Source organism: Theobroma cacao, chromosome 7 (assembly GCF_000208745.1).
Source record: "Theobroma cacao cultivar B97-61/B2 chromosome 7, Criollo_cocoa_genome_V2, whole genome shotgun sequence".
NCBI classification, from domain to species: domain Eukaryota; kingdom Viridiplantae; phylum Streptophyta; class Magnoliopsida; order Malvales; family Malvaceae; genus Theobroma; species Theobroma cacao.
The window spans coordinates 6,753,204-6,780,147 of NC_030856.1; the positions used below are offsets into that span (position 1 = coordinate 6,753,204).

The following is a 26,944-nucleotide window of genomic DNA, read 5'->3' on the forward strand; positions in this document are numbered from 1 at the left end:
TTGCCTCCGAAATAAAGAAAAGGAAACAACCAATTACTAGGTAAAATAAAAGCACCTTGACCTTGATAAGTTGAACTTGCACTCAAACTTATTTTCTCGATTTGGGATTCAAAGGAGTCCAATGGAAACGTCATCAACATGATGGTATTTTCATCAAGCTTGCTTGTTCGAACCCTTCAAAAACTTGATTTTGATCTTCTTCAGCTTAGCAACGATGTTTTTAATGTTAATCCTTTCTTCTGGCAACTCTTTTGAACATTCTAATGCCATTGCAAAATAGACAATGCACAATCTTTTATTGCAAAAATGTTCTCACTCCTTGGTAGTAATTAGCAAATTGGCATCTACAATTTGAGTTAATGCACATGGTAATGACTCAGTCACCCAATGTATTAAGCTCATTTCTCCAACAAACATTTCATCTGTGGGCTTTTTTCTTGTTAAGGTTTCAATTAGAAGAATACCAAAACTGTACACGTCGCCTTTTATGGAAACAACTCCTTGTGTTCCATATTCTACATGCAAGTCATTAAAAAAGCAATCATCAAAGTATGCCAAGATTTTACATGAATTATCATAATGAATAAAAAAAGTTTAAAAGTTAAGCATTACCTGGTGCCATATACCCAATTGTTGCTAGTGTTATGGTTTGTACTGTTGAATCCTCTTCACCTAATAGCTTTGCAATGCCAAAATCACCCAAATGTGCAACCATATCTTCATCTAATAGAACATTGCTGGGTTTTAAATCACAATGGGCCACAAGAATTGTCTGACCATGATGGAGGTATTCTAATGCAGATGCCACATCAATCATAATGTTCAACCTATGCAAAATATCAAGACAATAGTTATGAGAGTATAACCACTTCTCGAGACTTCCATTAGGCATGAACTCAAGCACCAAGGCTTTAAAATCTACATTGCAGCAACTACTGATGATTTTGACTAAATTCCGGTGGCGAATGTTGCGCAAGACCTCACACTCAACTTCAAAGCTCTTGAATGATCCTTCTACCTCCAAATTAAAGACTTTTATGGCAATGTTCAATCCATCTGAAAGAGCACCTTGGTATATTGAGCCAAAACTCCCCACACCAAGTAGTTTGCTTTCACAAAAACCATTTGTGGCTTGATGAAGCTCTTGGTATGAAATTCTTCTCCAATTTGCTAAACCAATCGAATTTTCTTGATCAATTTGTTGCTTTGAATGCTTTCTTTGGCTTTGGAAGAAGAAGACAATTAAGGCAAGAATTAATAGCGTTGAGCTAACTGGCAATAGAATAAATTCTATAAGCTTAGTAGCTTTCCTTGAATGTTTAGTAGAATTACTTGTGCATGGTGGGAGTTGCGGTCGAGGTGCACCACATAGCGCTTCACTGCCCATAAATGATTGAATTGTGCAGTTGGCAAAAGGTCCTCCGTTAGGAATTTCGCCATGCAGTCTATTGAATGAGACATTCAAATACTCAAGATGCAAGAGTTTTTGCAAGGACTTTGAAATAATTCCAGAAAAATTATTCCTTGACAGATCCAAGAATTCCAATCCTATCAGCCCACCAAATAGCTCAGGTATAGACCCATACAATCTGTTACCGGATAATGAAAGATGAGTTAGGTCTTCAAGATCACCAATGCTAATCGGAATTTCACTTGACAACTGATTTTCGGAAAAGTCAATAATTGTAACAACCTTCCAATTTCCAATGTCAACTGGGAGAGCCTTGCTAAGAAAATTGGAAGACAAGTTTACTTGCAAGATATCTATAAGCCGTGTGAAGGTTGAGGGAATTGAGCCAATCAACTTGTTGGAGTCAACAAATAGCTCTCTAAGAGAAATGATATCACCCAAGCATGCCGGTATTGGTCCACCCAATTTGTTACTTGTGAGATACAAGAAACCCAAACTCTGTAAACGGCATAAGTCAGATGGAAGGGATCCTTCGAACTTATTGTCTTCAAGGTAAAGACCTTGCAACTTTTCTAATCTTCCGATTGTGGTCGGAATAGATCCTATCAATTCATTGTTATTTATGTTCAGGCGGATCAAGTTGCTTAGGTTGCCAATCTCTCCAGGAATGTTGCCTCCAATGTTGCAGTACGAAGCAGTGAATATTTGTAGGGAAGTAGAGAGATTTCCTATAGACTTGGGAAGTTCACCATCGACCAATGGATTAGCATCAAATCTCAAGAACGTCAAGTTTTTGCAATATGCTAAGGATGAGAGAAAGCTGATTTCTGGGGTCGAAGGTGTGCTAGCTAAAGTATTATTTTCTAGCTTGAGCTGTTTCAGATGTCTTAGATTTCCGAGATCATTGGGAATATATACAGAAAATGAATTATATGACAAGTCCAGGTCTGTTAGCTTAGAGGCATTGGAGATGGAGGTAGGTATTGTTCCACTGAATGCATTTATATCAAGAAAAAGCCGTTCAAGTTTTGGAAGCCAACGTCCTGTGCTCCACGGAAGACAACCTGAGAGATGGTTTAAAGAGAGTGAAATGACCCTTACAGTTGAGCTATTAAAGATAGCATGAGGGACATGTCCGGAGATACTGTTATTTGCCAAGTTCAAATAGTCCAAATTTGGCAGGTTGCCTATCTCGAGTGGTATTTTACCTGCCACAAAATCAGAAGTCATTTGGATTTGTTCATGTGATCCAGAAGTAAATAACAAAATTACTGATAAAAATTGTACACACATCTCTAGTTTTATATTTTATATTATAGACACATATAACAAAGAGTCAAACAATATTATTCAAATATTTACAACATTTGCAGCTTTACAGAAGCTTAACATACATAAGAAAAAATGTAACTTATTTACTGTCAATTTTTTAATGGAAAAATCAATTGCTTTTTGAAAGTTTAAATTACCTATCTGTTAAGGAACTTCCCTTGTATAATGAAATTGATCCCTTAATTGTTTCAAATTTAGCAACAACTTATAAAGCCCATTTGTTTGTCAAACGGAACGATCAAAATTATTAAACAAAGTTTTGGAATTTAGATAATACAAAGCAATATAATCTTGCACTTTGTAGCTAATTTATTATAATTTTGGCATAATTCTCCAATAAGCCCTTAAACTATTCAAGAATATTTAAAAAAACCCTTATTCTTTTATTACGTCCAATCAAGCTCCTATATTTTTATTTTAGATCAAATAAACCCTTATAACGAATGATTGATTAATTGCCATTAGTAAAAATGTCACTTGTCATTTTATATCCACACGACACTGACATGACATTGATACAGAGGGTGAAATATACCACATGGTCATATTTTCATGTCAAATTAACATGTCATATCATCATCAATTATGATATGTTAACATATTACATCATTATCAATTATTATATTTTAGCATATCACATCAGTGCACATGGTATAGAATTACAAATGACATTTTAATTAATTCAAATCATTAGTCATAAGGACTTATTTAACTGAAAATAAAAGTTGAAGGGCTTATCTGGCTCAAAATAAAAGTACAAGAGTTTGACTGAATGCAATAAAAGAATAAAGGCTTATTTGAATTTTCTTGAATAATTTAGGGGTTTTTTTGTATATTATGTCTATAATTTTTTTATTTATACAATATAATGAAATTATATTAGAAAACGTTGGAAAAAAATAACATATATAGATAAGTAGATAATACATTTGAATTTTGGGTTGAATGATTCATCAACAAAATAGAAATACAATACTTGATTATAAAAGAAAACGGAAATTAAAAAAAGGTGAAGGTCAATGTTAAAATTTAATTTAAATAAAAAACCATGAGATTAAATAAAGAGTGTGACACTATTACCAAAAGCTAAAAAAATATTAAAAAAAGAAAGATGTGGAAAATCCAGATAATATCATAAGACCAAAAAGAGGTAAAATATTAAAACATGAGAATTTGATGAATAAACTACTTGTTACAATAATTAGTTGATGCAATATACTTAGAGCAATTAGTATTTACAATTAAATATTTGAGAAAATCTATAAACTAAACAGTGATAGTGAGTTTAATAGAAAAAAGAATAAGGTTGAAAGCAAAATGAAATTCAGAAAAAATAGCTATATAACTATATTTATTTATTATTTTTAAAGGATCCATAGGGATCGAAATTTACAAATTTAAGGACATTTTCATCTTATTTTGTCCATTCCTCTTCCCCCTAATCCCATAATTGCAATGGACAAAAAAAGAAAGAAAGAAAATTCTTGGGTTTCGATGTATGAAATGAAGACTATAATAAGAGTGTGAATAATAATATTTATTCACATATTAAAATTTTGCAGCTATATAAAAACTGAACACAGATAAATAAGAATGTGATATATTACCTGTCAAATAATTGAAGCTAACATCAAGTACTTTCAGAAGTGTTAGGTTACCAATGGTGGAAGGAATAGGCCCTATTAGCTGACATCGTTCAAAAGCTATTTGCTCCAAATTCAGCAGAGGACTAATTTGTGGTGGAATTTTACCTGCATAATGAAAATTTATTTCATTTCAAAACAATTGCAACAAATAAGGCCAATTTCATTTCTCTAATACAATAATAAGGCCGGCCATTTCTTTTTTAAGCACGGAAGAATTGAACAATTAGATAAGACAAAGGCATAAAGCAATTACTTGTATTTTTCAATAAAAAATTTTACATTGTTTTGGTTTGGCTGTAAAATAATGTATGGTGTTAGCTAAAGTGGCTTCCTAATTTAGCCAAATTGGTAGTGGAAAACCAGTCTTCACCAGCATCAAACCTTATACTTTACATCAAAAGGAAAAAGGATAAAATATACATAAACTAAAAAGTGATTGTACTGAATCTAATGGAAGAAGTAATAAGGAATTTAAAGAATTACAAGAATAAAAAAGGTGACATTGTTAAAAAAAGAAAGTAAAATATTGTACGCCTAAAAAAAGCCAACCAAAAAGGGAGAAAAAGGACTAGAAATATGCTAAAAATGCGTCTCAATGTTTATTTTACTTTTACCTTTGAGGTTGTTGCGTCCAAGTAAAAGGATCCTAAGCATAGTCAAGTTTCCTATTTCTTCTGGTATAACCCCTTCCAAATAATTAACAGATAAGGATAGTTGCTCTAACTCTTGGCACTTGAATAAATTCATTGGAATTGGGCCAGAAAGGAGATTAACACTCAAAGTAAGCAAATTTAATCTAGGTAAATGATCAAACATATCTGATGGGATACGACTAGTGAGATTGTTATACGACAAATCAATTCTTCGCAGGGAAGACATGTTGAATGGGATGGAAGGTATGGAACCACTTAGCTGGTTTCTTGCGAGAACAATCTCTACCAATGAAGATATGTTGAAGACTGAGGAAGGTAAGGAGCTTGAAAACTGATTGTCGTGCAAATATAAATATCTCAAGCTAGGAAGATTTCCGATTTCCACAGGGATAACTCCCATAAAGTTATTACAGCTTAAATCCAAAATTTGAAGTTTAACGAAAGAACCAAACCAAGATGAGATTTTTCCTTCGAAATGATTGTTAGACAAGATTAGAAATTTCAACCGACGCAAATTAGCCAACTCGACGGGCAACGAGCGATGAAAATAGTTGCCCCCAATATCAAGGGAAACAACAAAAGACAGATTTCCCATGTTTGGTGGTATGGTTCCAGAGAGATTCATGCGAAATAGATCCAGAGCAATGACTCTGTGGTGTCGAGATCCGCAAGTGACACCAACCCAATTGCAAATAGATGTAGCAGTTGACCAGTTGGCGGCCAAAAACTCACTGTTGACACGGGCTTTTAGTGCAAGAAGAGCCAACTGGTCTGTGCTGATGTTGGCTGTTGATTTCATAGAGAATGAAACCCCAAAATTAGACCGCATCACTACTGCCATAATAGCGAAAATGAACCGAGTGTTTCCCATGAAGTTACGTAGAAGTGAAAGGAAAATTTTTTAAAGATGAACGGGAAAGATGATGTTTCGTTCTCAATATATAGAAGGAAAATTGTGATGGGACTTATTTCCACGTGCAACTGGCCAATGCATCCTTATTTTCAAATACTTTATATATTTTTAATTATTTTATCTAATTTTATCAGCGAATTTGGTATTTTTTAGCTCATGATACCAACTTAAATAGTAGTTTTATTTTATTCAACTTCAATAGTAGTTTTAACTAGTATAAATACATATATTAATCATTATTTATTCAACTAATATGTTTTCATTTTATAAATATTTCACTGTCAAAAAATAAGTACATCATTTTTAAAAAAAAATTGAGATACGGTCAAAATTTATTACTTTATTTAAGGTGATGAATCAAATTTACAAACCAACTTTAAACGCCCAATAGCTTTTTGAGCGATAATTGTTTTTGGTAACTGTACAGGTTTCCTTTCTTCATACTAGGTCTCTATGCAATGAAAAGTCTCTTGCCAATTAAGTAAGAGACTTAGAATGACATATTGGTTCTTGAGACTAATAAATATAATTTTTTTTAAAAAAAAACAACTTTAAACTAGTATGATGCAATTTTAACCTGAACTCCTAATTTGGTTATAAATAGTAAAAAGAAATTCCGCTAAAAAATAAAAATATTTTACAATTTACTATTAATTTATTACCATTATTTTTAAACCAAATTAAAAGTACTATGCTTAAAATTATACTTCTAATAACAAGTTAATTATTTTTTTTCCTGATATATCATTTGTTCAATTGGCCAACAAAAGGCCATGTAACTTACCACGTTAGATAAAAAATAGTCACATCATCGATTAAATAGTCCGTATCATTAATTTTTTTTAAAAAAACATGGTGTTTTTATTCTCTTCATTACCATTATGCCATCTTCAAGTCCACATCCTTAATTTAATGATGCTTTATTGATGGAAGGATCCAATTGAACATTTAATATAAGTATTTGAGTCTCTTTCATCCAGGTTTTGTAAGTTCTATGACTGGCATTTATTTTTGGTTATGTGCCAGTCTCTTAATTCAAAGGAATGATGAAAGCTTAGTTTTAGACTTATAGCTGGGCTTTTGTCCTTTTGTTGCTCAGGCTTCATGAGTAAAGGGTGGAGAGTTCTTTTTGATGTTTTGCTTAATTTAGGAATGAGAAATTGCTAATATTTTTTTGAGAGGTGGTATGAAGTGTTAATGTTCAATGAAAGGAAGCACAGACGAGATTTAAATGCCAAAGAAGTCTTTAGCATGGAGACTTCAGTTGGCATTGGATTCTAGTGCTAATAAAATTGCTTTTTTTAAAAAAAAAAATTAATATAAGTACAATAATTTATCAAAAGAAAATTAAAATGAACCAAAATCCCTACTTTAATAAAGTATAAGAACCAAATCTGTACTTTAACCCTTTCATTCTTATTCTTTCAGAGCATAACAAAAAATGATTAAAAAGACCATTTTTATTATGTCATCCATAAATTTTATAAATTACAATACAACATGCAATTAAAAATTATTACAAATTCAGCGTACAAAATCTGATTTTATGCATGCTCACATAATAACTTTTGGTTACTTATCACATTAAGCTGATATATGTGGTGAGAAAAACCTGTCTAATAATTTATAAATTCTTATTAATATATGACTGATGCTGATGTAATTTTAATTAAGCATTCAACCCAAGAGGAAGAAATGAAAAGGGGAATGAAGAGGGACAATTCATAAAGGAAATTAAAAAAGATGGACAAATTGCCGTGGTAGAAAGGAAAGGCATGAAGCGTGTTGACTGTTGTATGCATGCATGTTAAAATTGTACTATAAAGACTTGTCTGCAGATACCCTTAACGTGAGTTAAGGGCCATTGTATAGCTTTTAGGGGTGAAGAGTGAAGACTACATCCACTATTTACTGTCCTTGAATAACGTATAATTAGGGGATTCAATCTGTGCTCTTACATGCTGAAGTTAAAAAAAAAAATTATTTAAGTATTTAATTTAATAATAAATATATAAACAAGAAACACAGTAAAGAGAGAAGTGCACAGAGCCTAGTGGTGTAAATAAGAGATTACTGCATCGTTACAGAGCACTAGGCTCTGTGCACTTCTCTCTTTACTGTGTTTTTTGTTTACATAGTTATTATTAAATTAAATACTTAAATAATTATAATAGTGAAGCTTATTAATGCAGCTGATATATGTCATTAGAAGAACCTATCTAATAATTTATGGATGCTTATTGATGTATATGACTCAGCTGATGTAATTTTTAAACATTGAAAGCAAGAGGAAGAAATGAAAAGGTAGTCACAGAAGATGAAGAGGGGCAGTTAATTGATCAGAGTTTCCTATAAGGGTTTTTTTTACCAGTGAGAAAGATGAATTATTTGTTATTAGTTCATAACTAATCAAAACCAACGTTTTTGTCACTCTCCTATCTAGCTAGCCAAATTTCTTCTTAATTGTGATGGGACCTATTCCCACATGCTCCCCACCGCCCTTCTATGTTGAAGAGAGAATTTCATAGAGCAATTTTCGTGTTTTCTAATTTATTTGCATTGATACATATCTATATCTAAAGGGGTAAACATATAATATTACTAATAAATTAATTGGAGTATCAATTTAGATAACATAATTTTGAGTATAGAAATGCTTTTCGGCAAAAATTTTATAGTCCATGAACTTAAACAATATTAAATTAGAGTCCAGGAACAATTAGAACACTAATTCCACATAATACCACATATAAATGTGAAATTGTAGATCCAAGGATTTTTCAACTAATTCCTTTGTATTCAGTCAAGGAATTTTTTTCGTCTAATTCTTGTTCGCTGGTGAAAATTGTAGACACATCCCTCTCATCTACCCTCATCCATTCAGTCATCGTCATCGTGTTGCTGGTGAAATTGTAGACACATCCCTCTCATTTACCTTCATGCATTCAGTCATGGTCATCGATCAGAAGAGTTAATTAAGTCATCTCAATTGCTGGTAAATAATAATTGCAGCGAGTTGTGCACGGAGAAGTTATTGCAGTTGGCCATGTGACCCTTCAAATCGACGAGCTACTCGGTTTTTCTTGTAACGTGCTTTCGAATTCTCATCTAGTCATTATTCCTCAATTGACTATCTTTCTTTCTAATGTGGGATTCACACTTCCAATTTGAATGTGTAGGACATTCCTCGACTTTCAGTTGCTTTTCCATATTAATTGACAAATGATACTTGAATAACATAGTCCATATGGGACATCCTAGTTGTCAATTGCTCTGCCTAAACTTGAAGACCCCGAAACTCGTTTACTGTTTTGGCTGGTTACGATCATTAAGATCACAACCATCTAAAGGTTCACCAAGAATAATTGTAGCGAGTTGTGCACGGCGAAGTTATTGCAGTTGGCCATGTGTCCCTTCAAATAGACAAGCTGCTAGTTTTTATTGTAACGTGCTTTCCAATTCCCATCTAGTCGTTATTACTCAATTGACTATCTTTCTTTTTTAAAGTGGGATTCACACTTCCAATTTGAATATGTAGGACATTCCCCGACTTTCAATTGCTTTTCCATATTAATTGACAAATGATACTTGAATAACATAGTCCATATGGGACATCGATCCTAGTTGTCAATTGCGATGCCCAAACTTGAAGACCCCGAAACTCGTTTACTGTTTTGGCTGGTTAAGATCACTACTAACTTCCCAATTCCATGATTAAGATCACAACTATGCAAAGGTCCACCAAGATTTGGATCCTGAATCCGGCTGGTCCCATTGGGCGTCCTCTTTTAAAATTTAAATTTGATCTCGATTTTACCTATAAATAATGCCAAGAGATTTAACTTAAATGGACAATATTCAAAGTAAATAATAATTTTAATTTAATATAATTTACATCTAAATTTAAATATATATAATTCACTCTTTTGTTTAGTCTACTAAGCAATTTAGTCTGCTAAACTACTTAACCTAGTCTGAACTCATGAGTCGTGATATAATAGATATTTATACATATATTCATAACATAATTAAATTTAGAGTAAAATACTTTGTCAGTCCTAACATTTAATCATAATTACACACAGGTCCGTTAGTTTGTAAAATGGACACTTAGCCCTAAACAGTAAACAACATTAATATTTAAATTAAAAAGTCTAAAATATCATTCTTTTTTTTTTTACTTTTTTTATGTCGACTGACGACGTTCCTTACTCGACCGGCTACCTTGTGGCTGAATCTGGCTCAGATCCGACTGGATTTCTCAAGGACCACCAAATCTAGTGCTCCCAAGACCACCAACATTGGTGCTTCCCAGGGAGCACCGTTCCAAGGAGCATTTGTGCTCCCTAGGGAACACTCAAATGGTGCTCCCTTAGGAGCACCACCCGGGGGGAGGGAGATCAAGCCGGAGCTGGATCTGGCACTCCCTAACCGAAGCTGGATCTGACGCTCCAGCTTAGGGGATAGATTTTTTTTAATAAGAAAAAATAAAAAATAAAAAAATTATAGTTTATATAATGTGCTAATTTTAAAAATTGATGAAAGGTAAAATTATCTTTTCAATAGTATCATGTCATCAAACCAACGAAAATATTAATAGTAGACTAACAGCTGGACTTATGTGTCCAGCGAAAAATATTCTTTTGGGACAGACTGTCCATTTTAAAAACTTATAGACCTGCATGGAATTATGACTAAAAGTTAAGGAATAAGGATATTTTACCCTTATATTTATTCCATTTATCATTTACACAATGATTAGTCAAATGCTTCCTTAAATGAAACTATTAAGTCAATATTTAAATGGAGACAGAAGCACTAGCAGGAGAAAAAGCAAGATTGTGAAAAATAGGGAAGGTTTAGGTGCAAGGCGGCATACACTTACCGGCTAGATAAGAGCATGGGCAAAACTTTGATTCTTACCCTTAAGTAGAAAGAAATTTTTGGTTTTTAGAGTACAAATATACAAAGGTTAACCAAGATTTGGATCTTGATTCAGGATGGTCCTATTGGGCCTCCTCTTTTAAAAGCCAACTTCAATTTCGGTCCTGTCTATCTATTTGTTAGTTATTTTATTATTAAAATAATAAAATAGTATTTTATATTAATATGTTAATATTTTAAAATTTAAAATAAAATAATATTATAACTTAATTGAGCTCATACCTAAAAATCCATGCCTAAGCCTAATCCGAATCAGGTCAAAGTCCATGAATCTGGACAAGTAACTCAATCCTTAAACATCTCTAAAAATTGCATTTTTTTTTTATAATTAGGGTAAGGGGGATTCAAACCATACTCTTTAGGCAAGAGAAAGTTGTTTTTGTACATGTTTCTAACTTTTATTTTTCTTTTAATATAAACTAAATCTTATATCTCTATTACTCTATAAGTGTTTTTTTATGAGATTATATTTACAAGTAAAAAATTATAATTGCATCAAATAACTACTAATATATACTATAAAATAAAAAAATTAATAATAAAGTAAAAGATTTTGACCCATGAAATAGATTTATATAATATAGTAATAAAATTTATTTGGACTGGGTTATCATAGCATAACATAAAACCAAGACAGTTTTGAAAATTCAATAAATTAAAGACAACATCCAAAAGCAATCAGCTCATGTAGAAAAGAAAATTAAGACAAACACTTGCCTCTAAAATAAAGTAAAAGGAAACAACAGATTATTGGATAAAATAAAAGCACCTTGACATTGAGGTACAATTGAACCTGCACTCGAACTTCATTTTCTCGATTTGGGGTTCAAAGGAGTTAAATGGAAACGCCAGCAACATGATGCTATTTTCATCAAGCCCACCTGTTCGAATCCTTCAAAAACTTAGTTTTGAACTTCTTCAGCTTAGCAACAACATTTTTCATGTCAATCCTCTCTTTTGGCAACTCTTTTGAACATTCTAACGCCAATTGCAAAACAGACAATGCACAATCTTTTATTGCACAATGTTCTCACTCTTTTTAACTGATTAGCAAATTGGCATCCATAACTTCTATTAATTCAGATGGTAATAACTCGGTCACCCAATGTTTTAAGCTCATTTCTCCAACAAACATTTCATTCATGGGCTTTTTTCTTGTTAAGGTTTCAATTAGAAGAATGCCAAAATTGTACATAGCACCTTTTAATATGAAACAACTCCTTGTGTTCCGTATTCTACATGTAAGTCATTACAACCATCATCAAAGTATGTAATGATTTCATATGAATTATTATAATGGATGAGAAAAGGTTTAAAGTTTAAGCATTACATGGTGCCATTTACCCAATTTTTGCTAGTGTTATGGTTTGTATTGTTGAATCCTCCTCATCACCTATCAACTTTGCAATATCAAAATCACCCAAATGTGCAACCATAGCTTCATCTAATAGAAAATTGATGGGTTTTAAATTACAATGAGCCATAGGAATTGGCTGACCATGATGGAGGTATTCCTAATGCAAAGGCCACATCAATCATAATGTTCAACCTATGCAAGATATCAAGAAAAGAGTTATGAGAATACAACCACTTCTCAAGGCTTCCATTAGGCATGAACTCAAGCACCAAAGCTTTAAAATCAACATTGCATTAACTACTGATGATTTTGACTAAATTTCAGGGTGAATGTTGCACAAGACCTCACACTCAACGTCAAAGCTCTTAAATGCGTTCATCTGAAAGAGTACCTTGGTATACCAAGCCAAAATTTCTTGCACCAAGTAATTTGCTTTCACAAAAATCATTTGTGGCCTGATGAAGCTCTTGGTATGAAATTCTTCTCCTCTTTGCAAAAACATTCGAATTTTCTTGATCAGTTTTTTGCTTTGGATGCCTTTTTTGTCTTTGCAAGAAAAAGACAATTAAGGCTAGTATTAATAGCATCGAGCCAACTGGCAATAAAATAAAATTATAAACTTAATAGCTTTCCTTGAATGTTTAGTGGAATTAGTTTTGCATGGTGGGAGTTACAGTTGAGGTGCACCACATAGCTCTTTGTTCCCCATAAACGATTTAATTGAGTAGTTGGCAAAAGGTCCTTCGTCAAGAATTTCTCCGCGTAGTCTATTGAAGGAGACATTCAAATACTCAAGATGCAAGAGTTTTTGCAAGGACTTTGGAATAATTCTAGAGAAATTATTCCTTGATAGATCCAGGAATTGCAATCCTATTAGCCCACTAAATAACTTAGGTATAGACCCATACAATCTGTTACTGGATAATGAAAGATAAGTTAGGTCTTCAAGATCACCAATACTACTAGGAATTTCAATTGATAATTAATTTTTGGAAAAATCAATCCTAGTAACAACCTTCCACTTTCCAATGTCAATTAGGAGAGCGCCGCTGAGAAAATTGGAAGACAAGTTAGTTGTAAGATATCTATAAGCCTTGTGAAGGTTGAGGTATTGAGTTTGCAAACTTATTGGAGCCCAAATATCAATGGTGTTGTGTGCTTTGCTTGTGTGATGTGAAATGTGCTTAAAATTAAATGTAAAATACAAGCAAAGACTACGTGCAAGTGTACACAATCGCAACGAGTAATAAAGTGGTCAATAAAGTGTCGGTCCGTCGAGGAACTATCTCTAATTCTATTGTTAAATACCAATTTCAAACTAAACTAATTCTATCCAAGAGTTGATAATTGAGAAGTGGTGAAAATGAAATCTAATCACTAAAATTAATCTAGAAATGCAAGTAAATTGAATTGGAAATGATGGAGAAAGACCTAGGATTGTGGTTTAAACTAATGCTTCATTTGGACTTAAGATTAACTAACTATTTACTTTTATGAAAAACTAATGCTAGCCTAGGATCTTTAAGCATATACGATTCTCTGTGGAGATATCGTACAATGGCCTAACTTAATTTAATTCTCTATATATCTATAGCTATTTAATTAAGCGAAGTTCCTTAAGTATAGGTCCTATAAATTGATTGCATATGATTAATAGGTGTTTGTCTATCCTATTAACAAATCACCCTATTAATTTCTACTTGCAATGATCATATACTATCCAAACCATGGTCTTTTAAGCTAACTTTGTCAAGTCATATCTAAAAACCCAAACATATCCTATTGGGGATCAGTCAATAAAATGGGAAATAGTGTAGATTTGAATAAACATTAGATATTCCATAAAAACAAGTAATAGTCAATCAAGCATCCAAACTATCCATTCATCTCTACCATAATCCTATAAAGGATAGTTTAGCCTAACATTTCCATTGCCCACAACAAAATTTCAGCAAAATAAAGCATTTATACAAAGAGATTTAGAGACAGAACAATAAAGCTAGTGAGAGAAAATTCTTTTAGTGTAGCTTTGTCAAGCTTCTTTTTAAGAATTCCTCTCCTTTTCTCCTAGTAGAAAGGTTTGTTGGCTCCATTAGTTTTTGATGATAATAAAACATTTCCACTCATTTATGTCTAACTTTATTACTTGAGTGTGCAGGACAAAAATGTATGTCAATAATAAATCATTGAAAAGTTGATATCAAAACTCATAAGAATAAGGAGTTACAAATGAGCCACAAAACAGAAACCACTTAGTTGGATAAAGAAAGGAGTTAGTCAACTAAAACTCAAAAATGAAGATGGGCCAGTTTAAAAACAGAGACAACTTAATCGACTAAGAAATATTGTTAGTCGACTAAGAGCTTATTGCCAGAAACTAGGTTCAGAGACAAAGACAACTTAATCGACTAAGAAGTATTGTTAGTCGACTAAGTGCTTATTACCAGAAACTGGAAACAGAAGACAGAGACACTTAATCGACTAAGAAGCATAGTTAGTCGACTAAGAGCACTCTGTTAGAAAATTTGAATTTAATGCTAGAAGACAGAAACTATTTACCAATGGTCAGAAACTATCAAACATCCATCAAAGGTGGTTCTTCAAGTATAAAAACCCTCCCCAATGGCTAAAGACAAGATTAGATGCTTCCAAGAACAAAAAGAGCTCAAAAATAGCAAAAACTCTCTGCATACTTTCTACATTTCACTCCTATCCTTGTAATAGAGTTAAACACTTCATCTTGTACCATTCAGATTAGGTTAGTGATCATAGGTACATCTTTATTATTGTTCTCCTTGTTTACTTAGAGTGTGCGAGTCACTCTAAGGGGATTAATCAAGCTTAGGTTGCTTGAATGGTTGTATAGGTTCTAACTTAGCCTAAAAAAGTTAGTTTTGGGTTTTGGTTGATCTTGAAAAAAACTATTATTAAAGGTTGTGACTGAGCCTGTGAAAAGCTATTGTAAAAGCTTGGTGGGAGCTTGGGAATTCCACCGTTTATAGTGAATTGGTTTAGAAAATCCTTAATTGAACAATCAAGCTAATGGATGTAAGTTTTTGACCGAACCACTATAAATCTTTGTGTATTGTCTCCTCTATTTTAGTTTTCATTTTCATTTTTTCTTAAATCATTCCTTCATCTTGCATCAAACTTCTCATTATTGACCTTCAACTTGCCCTCAATTAGAAATCAAGTTTAGTGAGAGCCAAAAAGTGTTATTCACCCCCCCCCCCCCCCCTCTAGCACATTTATTTAGACCCAACAAGGTTCCCTTTTTCCTCTTTTTTCCTCTTCAAAAACTCTATTTTCTTAGCTCAAAAACATAAATTTGTACCCCTCACTTTTAGCCCTAGCCATAAAAACTCATGCAAAAATTTCTCATTAAATGTGTGTTTTGGCTACAGCCAAAATGGATTCTCAATATAGCCAAAATGGATTCTCATTGTAGCGAGAAAGTCTCTAACTTGAAGTTTTAAGGATGGCTGAAATTCTTGTTGCAGCCAAAATGGGATTTCGTTATAGCGAGAAACTTGCTGTCTTGCACTATGCAATCTGTTACAGTCAGTCAACTTTCTTTGTATTTTTTACCATGATCCTTTTTAAACTGGGTTAAGTGCTAAATATCAAAGTTGTAACTCTTCCTCTTAGCTTTCCATAGTTCTAAGAATTGTGATTGGAGTTTTGTAGCTCAAGATATGCTCTGATTACTGCAGCATGGTTTGAGGTCAACTTAAGCAAAAGTGCATAATCCTTTGCAAATTTGACTTCCAAGCTCTTTGGCACCTTCATTAACATATAGCATAATCAATAGAAGGTACAAACAAGACTTAATAACATGAAAATAAACTCAAATTACTTAATTAAACTATTAAAGCATGCATAAACTAAATACTAAGAAAAATTATAAAAACATCAAAGGCCTAAATTAATTAAAAACAAGAGGATGTTAGTCATTTTTAAGCTCAAAAGAATGCAAGACAACTCTATAAAATAGAGTTTTCAGATGGCGCATTATGAATCCCAAAAATTTACCAAAAGATACTTTAAAGGCACACTTTAAGGGATTCATCTTCAATTAATATAGATGCAATTGTTCTCTAGAAAAGATACATAGAAACCTCTAGAAAAAGGCCTATAAACATTTTAAGATATTTTTAATGGCTTTTGATCATAGATTTTCCATGGACAAAAAGAGTAGGGAGTGAACAAAAAAGAAGTCATGATTAATGGTGGCTAGATAGCAGCTTTGCTGGTTTAATCTGTATTAAAGAAAAATGTTGAAGTTAAAACTTAAAACCAATGCTGAAAAACTTAGTTAAAAATTGAACATATAGCTATCTCAGCATTTCAGTTTTACCTTGAAAACAAATCATTAAATAATAAATAAAAACTGGTTAGCATATGCAGGCCAAAAAATTGACTTATAAGCTAATAGTAGTGTAATAAAAGAATGATGAAATTCCAAAACTAATGTGCATCTAATTAATTTCTTTCCTTGAATTTTCTTCAGATGATTTGAAAAATAAACTTAAAAGGAAAAATGTAGCTTCCTTAATCAATTTAGATAACCTGAGCAGACAAAACATGAATTTCCTTATTATTTTTCTTATATATCTGAAGTTTCTGTAGCAAAAACTAAAGCTTACTTTAACGTGGAATTGTGTAGCAAAAACGTTCTTCTGTGACTTCAAGAATAGATATCATCTGTCCCAAAAAGGATAGGATATATATTCCCTAACAATTGTCAGCTGTCAGGGAAGGATATCAACCATAATACTATCTCCCCTTTCTCTCTCATATCCTCTCCCTCTCTATTCTTTTCTTCTCTTCCTCCTTTGATGAGTTGTTACTCACTTATAAAGAATTAGAAAAGGAATCACAAGAAAACCTTTGATGTCCCATTTTTTTGTAGGCCCAAACGCTTCATCTCAGCCCAGATCATGCCAGTCCCTGTCTAACAACATAATGCATTTACAAAGACAAATCGAAAGTAATCTCTAATATTTATTTATTCATATTGGTTGTTTCAAGACTACGCATCACAAACATTACATGAATAAGCATATTAAAATATTATAATTGATTAACAATGTAACAAGCAGAACCTAATTGTGTCTTATTGTAGAATTCATTGAACTTAATGAAATACATAATTTTCAAAAAAAAAAACCTAATTTTTGGGCACCTCTAAAAGTTATATTTGTACAGGTTTCTAACTTTTATTTTTCTTTTTTCCTATAAGAAATATAAACAATATAAACTAAATCTTATACCTCGATATAAGTATTTTTTATGAGATTATATTTACAAATAAAAATTACAATTACATCAAATAACTTTTAATATATATTATAATATAAAATAAATTTATAAATAAACCAAAAGTTATCCATCCAATAAAATAGATCTATATGATATAGTAAAAAAAATTATTTGGGCTCAGTTTTCATAGCATAACATAAAACTAAATAAAGTTCTGAAAATTCAATATTAAAGACAACATCCTAAAGCAACCATCACGCAAAGAAAAGGAAATCAAGACAAACACTTGCCTTCAAAAAAAAAAAAAAAAAAGGAAACAACCAATTACTAGGTAAAATAAAAGCACCTTGATATTGATACGTTGAACCTGCACTCAAACTTATTTTCTCGATTTGGGATTGAAAGGAGTCCAATGGAAATGTCATCAAGATGATGGTATTTTCATCAAGCCCGCCTATTAGAATCCTTCAAAAACTTGATTTTGATCTTCTTCAAATGAGCAACAACGTTTTTCATGTCAATCCTCTCTTCTGGCAACTCTTCTGAACATTCTAACGCTAATTGCAAAATAGACAATGCACAATCTTTTATTGCAAAATGTTCTTGCTCCTTGGTACTAATTAGCAAATTGGCATCTACAACTTGAGTTAATGCAGATGGTAATGACTTAGTCATCCAATGTTTTAAGCTCATTTCTTCAACAAACATTTCATCAGTGGGCTTTTTTCTTGTTAAGGTTTCAATTAGAAGAATACCAAAACTGTACACATCGCCTTTTATGGAAACAACTCCTTGTGCTTGGAATTCTACATGTAAGTGATGAAAACAATAGTCAAAGTATGAAATGATTTTACACGAATTATCATAATGATTAAAAATGTTTAAAGTTTAAGCATTACCTGGTGCCATATACCCAATTGTTGCTAGTGTTATGGTTTGTACTGTTGAACCCTCTTCACCTAACAGCTTTGCAATGCCAAAATCACCCAAATGTGCAACCATATCTTCAGCTAATAAAACATTGCTGGGTTTTAAATCACAATGGGCCACAGGAATTGTCTGTTCATGATGGAGGTATTCTAATGCGGATGCCACATCAATCATAATGTTCAACCTTTGCAAGATATCAAGAAAATAGTTATGAGAATACAACCACTTCTCGAGGCTTCCATTAGGCATGAACTCCAGTACCAAGGCTTTAAAATCAACATTGCAACAACTACTGATGATTTTGACTAGATTCCGGTGACGAACATTGCGCAAGACCTCACACTCAACGTCAAAGCTCTTAAATGATCCTTCTACCTCCAAATTAAAGACTTTTATGGCAATGCTGAGTCCATCTGAAATAGTACCTTGGTATACCGAGCCAAAACTCCCTGCACCAAGTAATTTGCTTTCACAAAAACCATTTGTGGCGTGGTGAAGCTCTTGGTCTGAAATTCTTCTCCACTTTGCAAAAACATTCGAATTTTCTCGATCAATTTTTTGCTTTGAATGCTTTCTTTGTCTTTGCAGGAAAAAGACAATTACGGTTAAAATTAATAGCGTTGAGCCAACTGGCAATAGAATAAATATTATAAGCTTAGTAACTTTCCTAGAATGTTTAGCAGAATTAGTTTTGCATGGTGGGAATTGCAGTCGAGGTGCACCACATAGCGCTTCATTCCCCATGAATGATTGAATCGAGTAGTTGGCAAAAGGTCCTCCATCAGGAATTTCTCCGTGTAGCCTATTGAATGAGACATTCAAATACTTGAGATGCAAGAGTTTTTGCAGGGACTTTGGAACAATTCCAGAGAAATTATTCCTTGACAAATCCAAGAATTGCAATTCTATCAGCCCACCAAATAACTCAGGTATAGACCCGTACAATCTATTACGAGATAAGGAAAGATAAACTAGGCCTTCAAGAGCACTAATGCTACTTGGAATTTCGCTTGATAATTGATTTTTGGAAAAATCAATATGAGTAACAACCTTCCACTTTCCAATGTCAATTGGGAGAGCCCCATTAAGAAAATTGGAGGACAAGTTTAGTTCCAAGATATCTATAAGCCTTGTGACGGTGGAAGGTATTGAGTTTGTAAACTTATTGGAGCCCAAATATAGAGCTCTTAGAGAAACGAGATCACCCACGCATGCTGGTATTGGTCCAGCCAATCTGTTCTCTTCGAGATGCAAGAAACCCAAACTCTTCAGACGGCATAAGTTAGATGGAATAGATCCTTCTAACTTATTGACTTCAAGAGAGAGAGCTTGCAACTTTTCTAATCTTCCTATTGTGGTGGGAATAGATCCAATCAGTTGATTGTTAGCTATGGACAAGCTGATCAAGTTGCTTAGGTTGCTAATCTCTTCCGGAATGTTGCCCCTAATGTTGCAGCCCACAGAATCGAAATATTGTAGCGAAATAGAAAGATTTCCTATAGAAATAGGAAGTTCAGCATCGATCAATGGATTATTACTAAAAGACAAGACTCTCAAGTCTTTGCAATATGCTAAAGATGAGAGAAAGCTCAATTTTGGAGATGAAAGTGTGCTAGCTAAATTATTAGAATGTAGGTTGAGGCGTTCTAGATCTCTTAGATTGCCGAGATCAACAGGAATATATCCAGAAAATGAATTCTCTGACAAGTCAAAAATTGTTAGCTTAGAGGCATTGGAGATGGAGGTAGGTTTTGTTCCGTTCAACTCATTTATATCAAGTAGAAGCTGTTCAAGCTTTGGAAGCCATAGTCCTGTGCTCCATGGAAGACAACCTGAGAGATGGTTTGAATAGAGTGCAATGAGCGTCATAGTTGAGCTATTAAAGATACCAGGATGGATATGTCCGGAGATACTGTTCGATCCCAAATTCAGACGCACCAAATTTGGTAGGTTGCCTATCTTAAGTGGTATTTTACCTGCCATAAAATCAGAAGTCATTTGGATTTGTTCCAATGATCCAGAAGCAAATAACAAAATTAATCATCAAAGTTTTACACACATTTCTATTTTTATATTTTATATTATAAATATATATAACAAAGAGTGAAACAGTTGGGATTGGTAAATAATAGTTTTAAAATATTTATAACATTTGCAACTATGCAGAAACTCAACATACATAAGAATAAATGTAACATATTACCTGTCAAGTTATTGTCGCCAAAATCAAGTTCTTCCAAAAGTGTTAGGTCACCAATTTGTTGTGGAATTTCACCTGCGTAATGTAATTGATCCATTAATTATTTTTAAATTTAGCAACAAATATAAGGTCCATTTATTTGTCAAATGAAACTATCAAAATTATCAAAAAAAGTTTAGAATTTAAATAATACAAAGCAATGCAATCTTTCACTTTGTAAATAATTTATTATTTTCCTTTTTTAATTTATATAATATAATGAAAATATATTAGAAAAAGTTGGAAAAAAAAGAACATAGATAAGTAGATAGTATATTTGAATTTTTGGTTGAATGGTTCTTGAACAGAATAGAAATAAAATTCTTGATTATATAAAAATGAAAATAAAAAAAAGGTGAATATCAACGGTAATAATTAATTTAAATAAAAATAATGAGATTAATAAAGAGTGCAACACTATGACCAAAAACCAGAAAGATATAAAAAAGAAAGATTTGGAAAATTCACATTATATCATAAGCTGAAAAACAGGTAAAACAATTATTTTTCCTTCTACCTTTGAGGTTGTTCCGGCCAAGATAGAGAATTTTAAGCATAGTCAAATTTCCAATTTCTTTTGGTATAGTTCCCTCCAAATCATTATAAGATAAGGATAATTCTTCCAACTCTTGGCATTTGAAAGACATGTTGAGCGGGATGGAACCAATTAGCTGGTTGTCGTTAAGAGCAATCACTAGCAATGAAGATATGCTGAAGACCGAGGAAGGTATGGAGCCTGAAAGCTGATTGCTGTCCAAATATAAAATTCTCAAGCTAGAAAGATTTCCGATTTCCACAGGGATACGTCCTTGCAGATTGTTGTTATACAAGCCCTATAACTCTAGTTTTGACAAAGAGCACAAAGAAGATGGGATAACTCCCACGAAGTTATTACCGCCCAAACTCAAGTATTGAAGATTAGGGAAGGAACCAAACCAGGATGGGATTTTCCCGTTGAAATTGTTGTAACGCAAAACTAGAGATTTCAGCCGACGAAAATTAGCCAACTCGATAGGCAATGAACCATGAAAACTGTTGTTTGCAATGTGGAGGAAAGCAACGAAAGACAGATTTCCCATGTCTGGTGGTATGGTTCCAGAAAGATTCATGCCGAATAGATCCAAAGCAATGACTCTGTGGTGTCGGGACCCGCAAGTGACACCAACCCAATTACAAATAGAGGTAGCAGTTGACCAGTTGGTAGCCAGAAGATCACTGTTGACACCGGCTTTCAGTGCAAGAAGAGCCAATTGGTCTGTACTGATGTTGGTTGTTGATTTCATAGAGAATGAAACCCCAAAAGTGGGCAGCAGCACCGCCACCGTAAGAGCCAAAATGAACCCAGTGTTTCGCATAATGTTATGTAGAAGTGGAACTTGAGAAAGGAAAATTTTTGAGTTATAAGTGGGAAAGATGATGTTTCATTTACCATACACACAAGGTGACCAAAATTGTGATGGGACCTATTTCCACATGCTTCCACCGCCCTTCCACATTGAGAGGAAATTTACCACTTGCATATTGGAGAGAATTCTAAAGAGCAATGTTATCATGTCTTTATTCAATTTTATTAACATATTTAAAGGTCTAAAAAAGTATTTTTATTGATAAAATTTATTACAATTATCAATTTAATTTTTATGACACATGTGATACATAATTACATAAAGAGAAATAACTCTCTTCATCACATAAATCTCATCCTCTTATCAGATCATGATTAAAACTTGAAACTTCAAGTTAAAACCCTAAATTCTAATTACCAAGGAGGTATTTGTTCAAATACTAAAATAAACAACTATATATGATTAAGGAAATATGTGTAGATATGTAAAAAAATTTATTCTGACAATCAAAACGAACATCGAAACAGTAGGACCATTAAGATATTAGCTCCACACAATAGCGTATGAAAATGTGAAAATGAGAAATCACTTTCTGTCAACGTCCATAAGTTCTAACAAAGACTTTTGTGGTGGCTATAATTTATGAAGTCTTCTCAAACACGCACTTGGTAAGAATACTTCCACTGAGTCAACGTCGAACTTAGCGCAATGACTCTACGACCCTTAACTCGATTATCATTAATGTTAATATTTTTCAAGATACTAGTTTTTCTTGTAATGCATGCGCTTTGCAGTTCCCATGTGTCTATTTATTATGTTTTTTTGGAACTATTTATCTATTCATTATTAATCTACTGAAAACTCTTCATTATCTTTAATTTTTTGCTTATCTAAAAATTTAAATTTAATTTTTGAAATAAAAAATTATATATATATATATATGTTTGTTATTGAATCAAATACTTAAGTCTTATTAGTAACCAAAAAATAACTTTTTGGAGAAAATTTTTTTGTGTAAAATATTTTACAAGAATATTTAATATTTTTTATTATTTGAATAAATTATCAAAAATATTTTCTTTTATTTGTATCATCTCACAAAAAATATTTTCCACATCACTGCTGGAGTTATCTGATGTTAAAATGATAAATAGAAGTTGATGGTGCCATTTGGGTTTTACTAATTTGGGATCAAAATTTGGAATCGATATGAAAATGGGAAAAATCAATAATGATGTATCCCGAAACATTTAATCATATATATATATAATAAAGTAAGCTCTAATTTTAATACATTTTCCATCTCATCACTTTTACCATAACACTATAAAAATATCAATATTCATCAATTGTGTAAGACATCCAAAACTTATACTTATAAATTTGTATTTATCAAATGACAATCCAAATGACAATCATTCAAATATTTTTTATTATAATTATTAGTAAGATTTATTCAATTTATAAATAAAACTTTTAATTGTGTTGAATGATTTCATTATTTTTAAAATTTAATAGTATTGAACAATTTAAATATTAATATTTTAAGTTAAATTTTTTAAATTAAATATTAATATTTTTTATTTTCTTAATATTTTAAGTTAAATATAAATATTTATCAAGCCTATACTTATAGAGTTAGCAATAAGAGTTTTTATTCTTATTTTTTTGTTATATGAAAAATGTCTTACGCGTGGGTGATTTTCGTGTTAATTTATAAAATGTTTTACAAATGAAATAAAGTTTTAATCTTTCAAATAAGCATAAGTTTTGAAAACGTTTTACGAAAAATATTTTAAATCAAAACAAATTAAACCATAAATACAATTTTGTTTTCTGTTTGAGCAACAACTCTCTATTATCTTTCTTTTTAATATGAGATTCAATTTCCACTTCCAATTTGATAAAATTGTGGAAAAATTCACAACTTTCAGTTTCTTTGACAAATGATAATATACGGTGGAATGTCTAAGATATGGATTTAACCATTAAAAAGAAAAGACTCAAGAGAAGGGGCATCCAATTGTCAATTGACATGGCTAAAATTGAAGACCACGCAATTAGTGCAAGATTCTCTGAATGATTATCACTTCTAGATGGAGTTCTTGGAAGCAATGCTTTTGTGTAAGCCTCATTTTCTCAACAAAATCCAAATTATTGCTTCTTTTGGGATCAAATCTTTGAGCATAGTTTAAACATTTAGGAAAGTGAGTTAATTAAGTGTGTTAAGACAATACAAACCGTTTCTGAGAAAAAAGAAACTTTAAAATTAGTTCAATTATGAGTTTACAATTAGCAAAAGCTAGAATAAGATACAGGATTAATACTGTAGAAATTTTTGACTCATTTTTTAATTAAAAGTTAGAAAAAAAATCTTCTAACTCGATTATTAATCATCATTTTAATGCTGAAATTAAAAAACCAATAAAGTTTTCTAACCCGAACAATACGCTATAATTGCAGCTGCGTATGACTTGAAGGCAACATTTTCTTGTAGCTTGTAACTTGGAAAGATTGTGGTTGACAGAAGACTTATATCATCACAATATTCTACCATCTAGCTTAAAAAGCAAGTTTAAGTTACACTGTTGTCAATTCAATTATTTCCATACGACATTTTCATAGCTAGAAATCAACCAAATACTGACAAAAGTAGAAAATGTAAACCATTTTAAAACAGCAAAAGACTACTGCAGAGACATGAGATATATTTATCAACAGATTTTATCTATCACAAAGCCACCTGCCACCTTGACTAATTTTTTTTTTTGACAATTAACATGGAAAGATGGTAAGGGTAAAGATTGCTACATCACACTGAAGTTTTACTTGTTGATGTTCGATAACAATGCAGGCAATCTTCCATAAGAATTTTGGAGGTTCTCTCAATCCATTTGATTTGGTTTCTCGAAAAACAGAATGTGTTGCTTGACACCACTGTACATGTTAAAGCTTCCTTTACAAATTATGATACGAGAGGGGAAAATTAGGACAACCGACGGACCCATAGGCAGGTCTAATAATGTGTTCATAGAAAGGAAAAGCATGAAGCGTGTTGAATGTTTTGGCTCCTATTTGACGGCACATATCCAAATTCAATCCCTTTCACAGTTTTTTTCTCTGATCCTTAGCTCACATTACTCCCTTTTCTCAAGGTTTTTAAGTTTTAACCCGAACAATACGCTCTAAGTGTAGAAAGTTTATGGTTGACTTAAGTCTCATATAATAAACAAATTCTACCATCCAACCCAAATTGCAAGTTTACGTTGCAATCTGGTCCATTGTTTTCAGTAGGACAGTTTGTTGTTAGAAATGATCTACCATCCAACCCAAATTATAAGTTTCCCTTGCAGTCTTGTCCATTGTTTTTAATAGGACATTTTGTGATTAGAAATCAACCAATATGAAGAAAAGACATGTAAAATATTCTAATATATATACAGCAAAAAGGATTACTATGAGATATTTATAAAAGAGAGATTTTGATTTTAAAGTTAATATAAATTGTGTGATCAAACATGACTCTCATAATTTATATTTAAAATTTATGTTCCAAACATAGCATAAATGAAAATTGAAATAAACTTAAAATTTTTTATAGAAAAGTAGGAATTCTTTCCTAACTCTATTGAATTCTGCCTCGAATCTCTAGAAGAACAAGAGAAATATCAATTCCTTTGATTTGGAGAAGAGATGATTGAGATACACAAGAGGCAAACAATCCAACTAGAAACATATTACAGCAACTGAGATACACCACCAGAAGAAAACAATTAAAGATCATCAGAACAAGTACTAATCATAACATTCAATTGAATTACTAATGAAACAAAGCAGAACACCATTACCCATTCACGAAACAGAGCACTAGCATGAAAACCATCAACTGAATTCCTATATACACAAAACAAACCCTAGTCGTATTGCCTATTTTTTTTATCGATATACATAAGTTAATATCTAAAGAGGTAAACATATAATATCACGAATAAAACTAATTGGAGTATCAATTTAGATAAGATAGTTTTGAGTATAGAAATGCTTTTTGACAAAAGTTGTAGTCTATAAACTTAAACAAATATTAAATCAGAGTACAAGAACAATTAGAATACTAATTCCACATAATAGCACATATAAATGTGAAATTGTACATCCTAGATTTTCAACTAATTTCTTTGTATTCAGTGAAATTGTAGTGGTTGGTGAAATTGTAGACACATCCCTCTCATTTACCCTCCTGCATTCAGTGAAGGTCCATCATTGATCAGAAGAGTTTGTTAAGTCATCGTCATCTCAATCGCCTAATCCATACTTGGTAAAGAATAATTGTAGCGTGTTGTGCACGGCGAAGCTATTGCAGTTGGCCATGTGTCCCTTCAAATAGACAAGCTGCTAGTTTTTCTTGTAACGTGCTTTCCAATTCCCACCTAATCATTGTTACTCAATTGACTATCTTTCTTTTTTTAAAGTGGGATTCACACTTCCAATTTGAATATGTAGGACATTCCCCGACTTTCAATTGCTTTTCCATGTTAATTGACAAATGATACTTGAATAACATGGTCCATATGGGACATCCTAGTTGTCAATTGCTCTGCCCAAACTTGAAGACCCCGCAACTAGTGTAATATTCTGGCTGATTGAGGTCACTACTAACTTCCCAATTCCATGATTAAGATTGCAACTATGCAAAGGTTCACCAAGATTTGGATCTTGAATCCGGCTGGTCTCATTTGGTGTCCTCTTTTACAACCTAAGTTTAATTGCGATCCTATCTATAAATTATTAATTCAGATGGATAATATTTAAATTAAATTATAATCTTAATTTAATATAATTCAGATTCAAATCTAAATATGCATAATAAAATCTAAAAATTAGAATCAGATTACATTCGTTTATTTAGCCTGC

The 26,944-nt window shown here is 32.2% G+C and overlaps 1 protein-coding gene and 1 pseudogene across 1 annotated transcript; both read right to left on the minus strand.

Moving 5' to 3' along the window:
* Positions 242-12,965, minus strand: LOC18594196 (probable LRR receptor-like serine/threonine-protein kinase At3g47570). The gene is made up of 4 exons (XM_018124275.1): positions 12,931-12,965; positions 12,648-12,802; positions 613-1,068; positions 242-515 (listed from the first exon to the last, which is right to left on the minus strand). Exons 1-4 carry the CDS (start codon positions 12,963-12,965, stop codon positions 313-315), a joined length of 849 nt encoding a protein of 282 aa, XP_017979764.1. The 3' UTR covers positions 242-312.
* Positions 17,701-22,107, minus strand: LOC108662670 (annotated as a pseudogene).

Excerpts from the sequence above, each read along its gene's own strand:
- LOC18594196 (XM_018124275.1), bottom strand. The coding sequence starts at position 12,965 with ATGGGGAACAAAGAGCTATGTGGTGCACCTCAACT. Across the intron at positions 1,069-12,647 it reads TTTTGGCTTGGTATACCAAG|GTGCTCTTTCAGATGGATTG; the intron begins GTACTCTTTCAG and ends CAATATACCAAG. Across the intron at positions 516-612 it reads AATTGGGTATATGGCACCAG|AATATGGAACACAAGGAGTT; the intron begins GTAATGCTTAAC and ends ACTTGCATGTAG.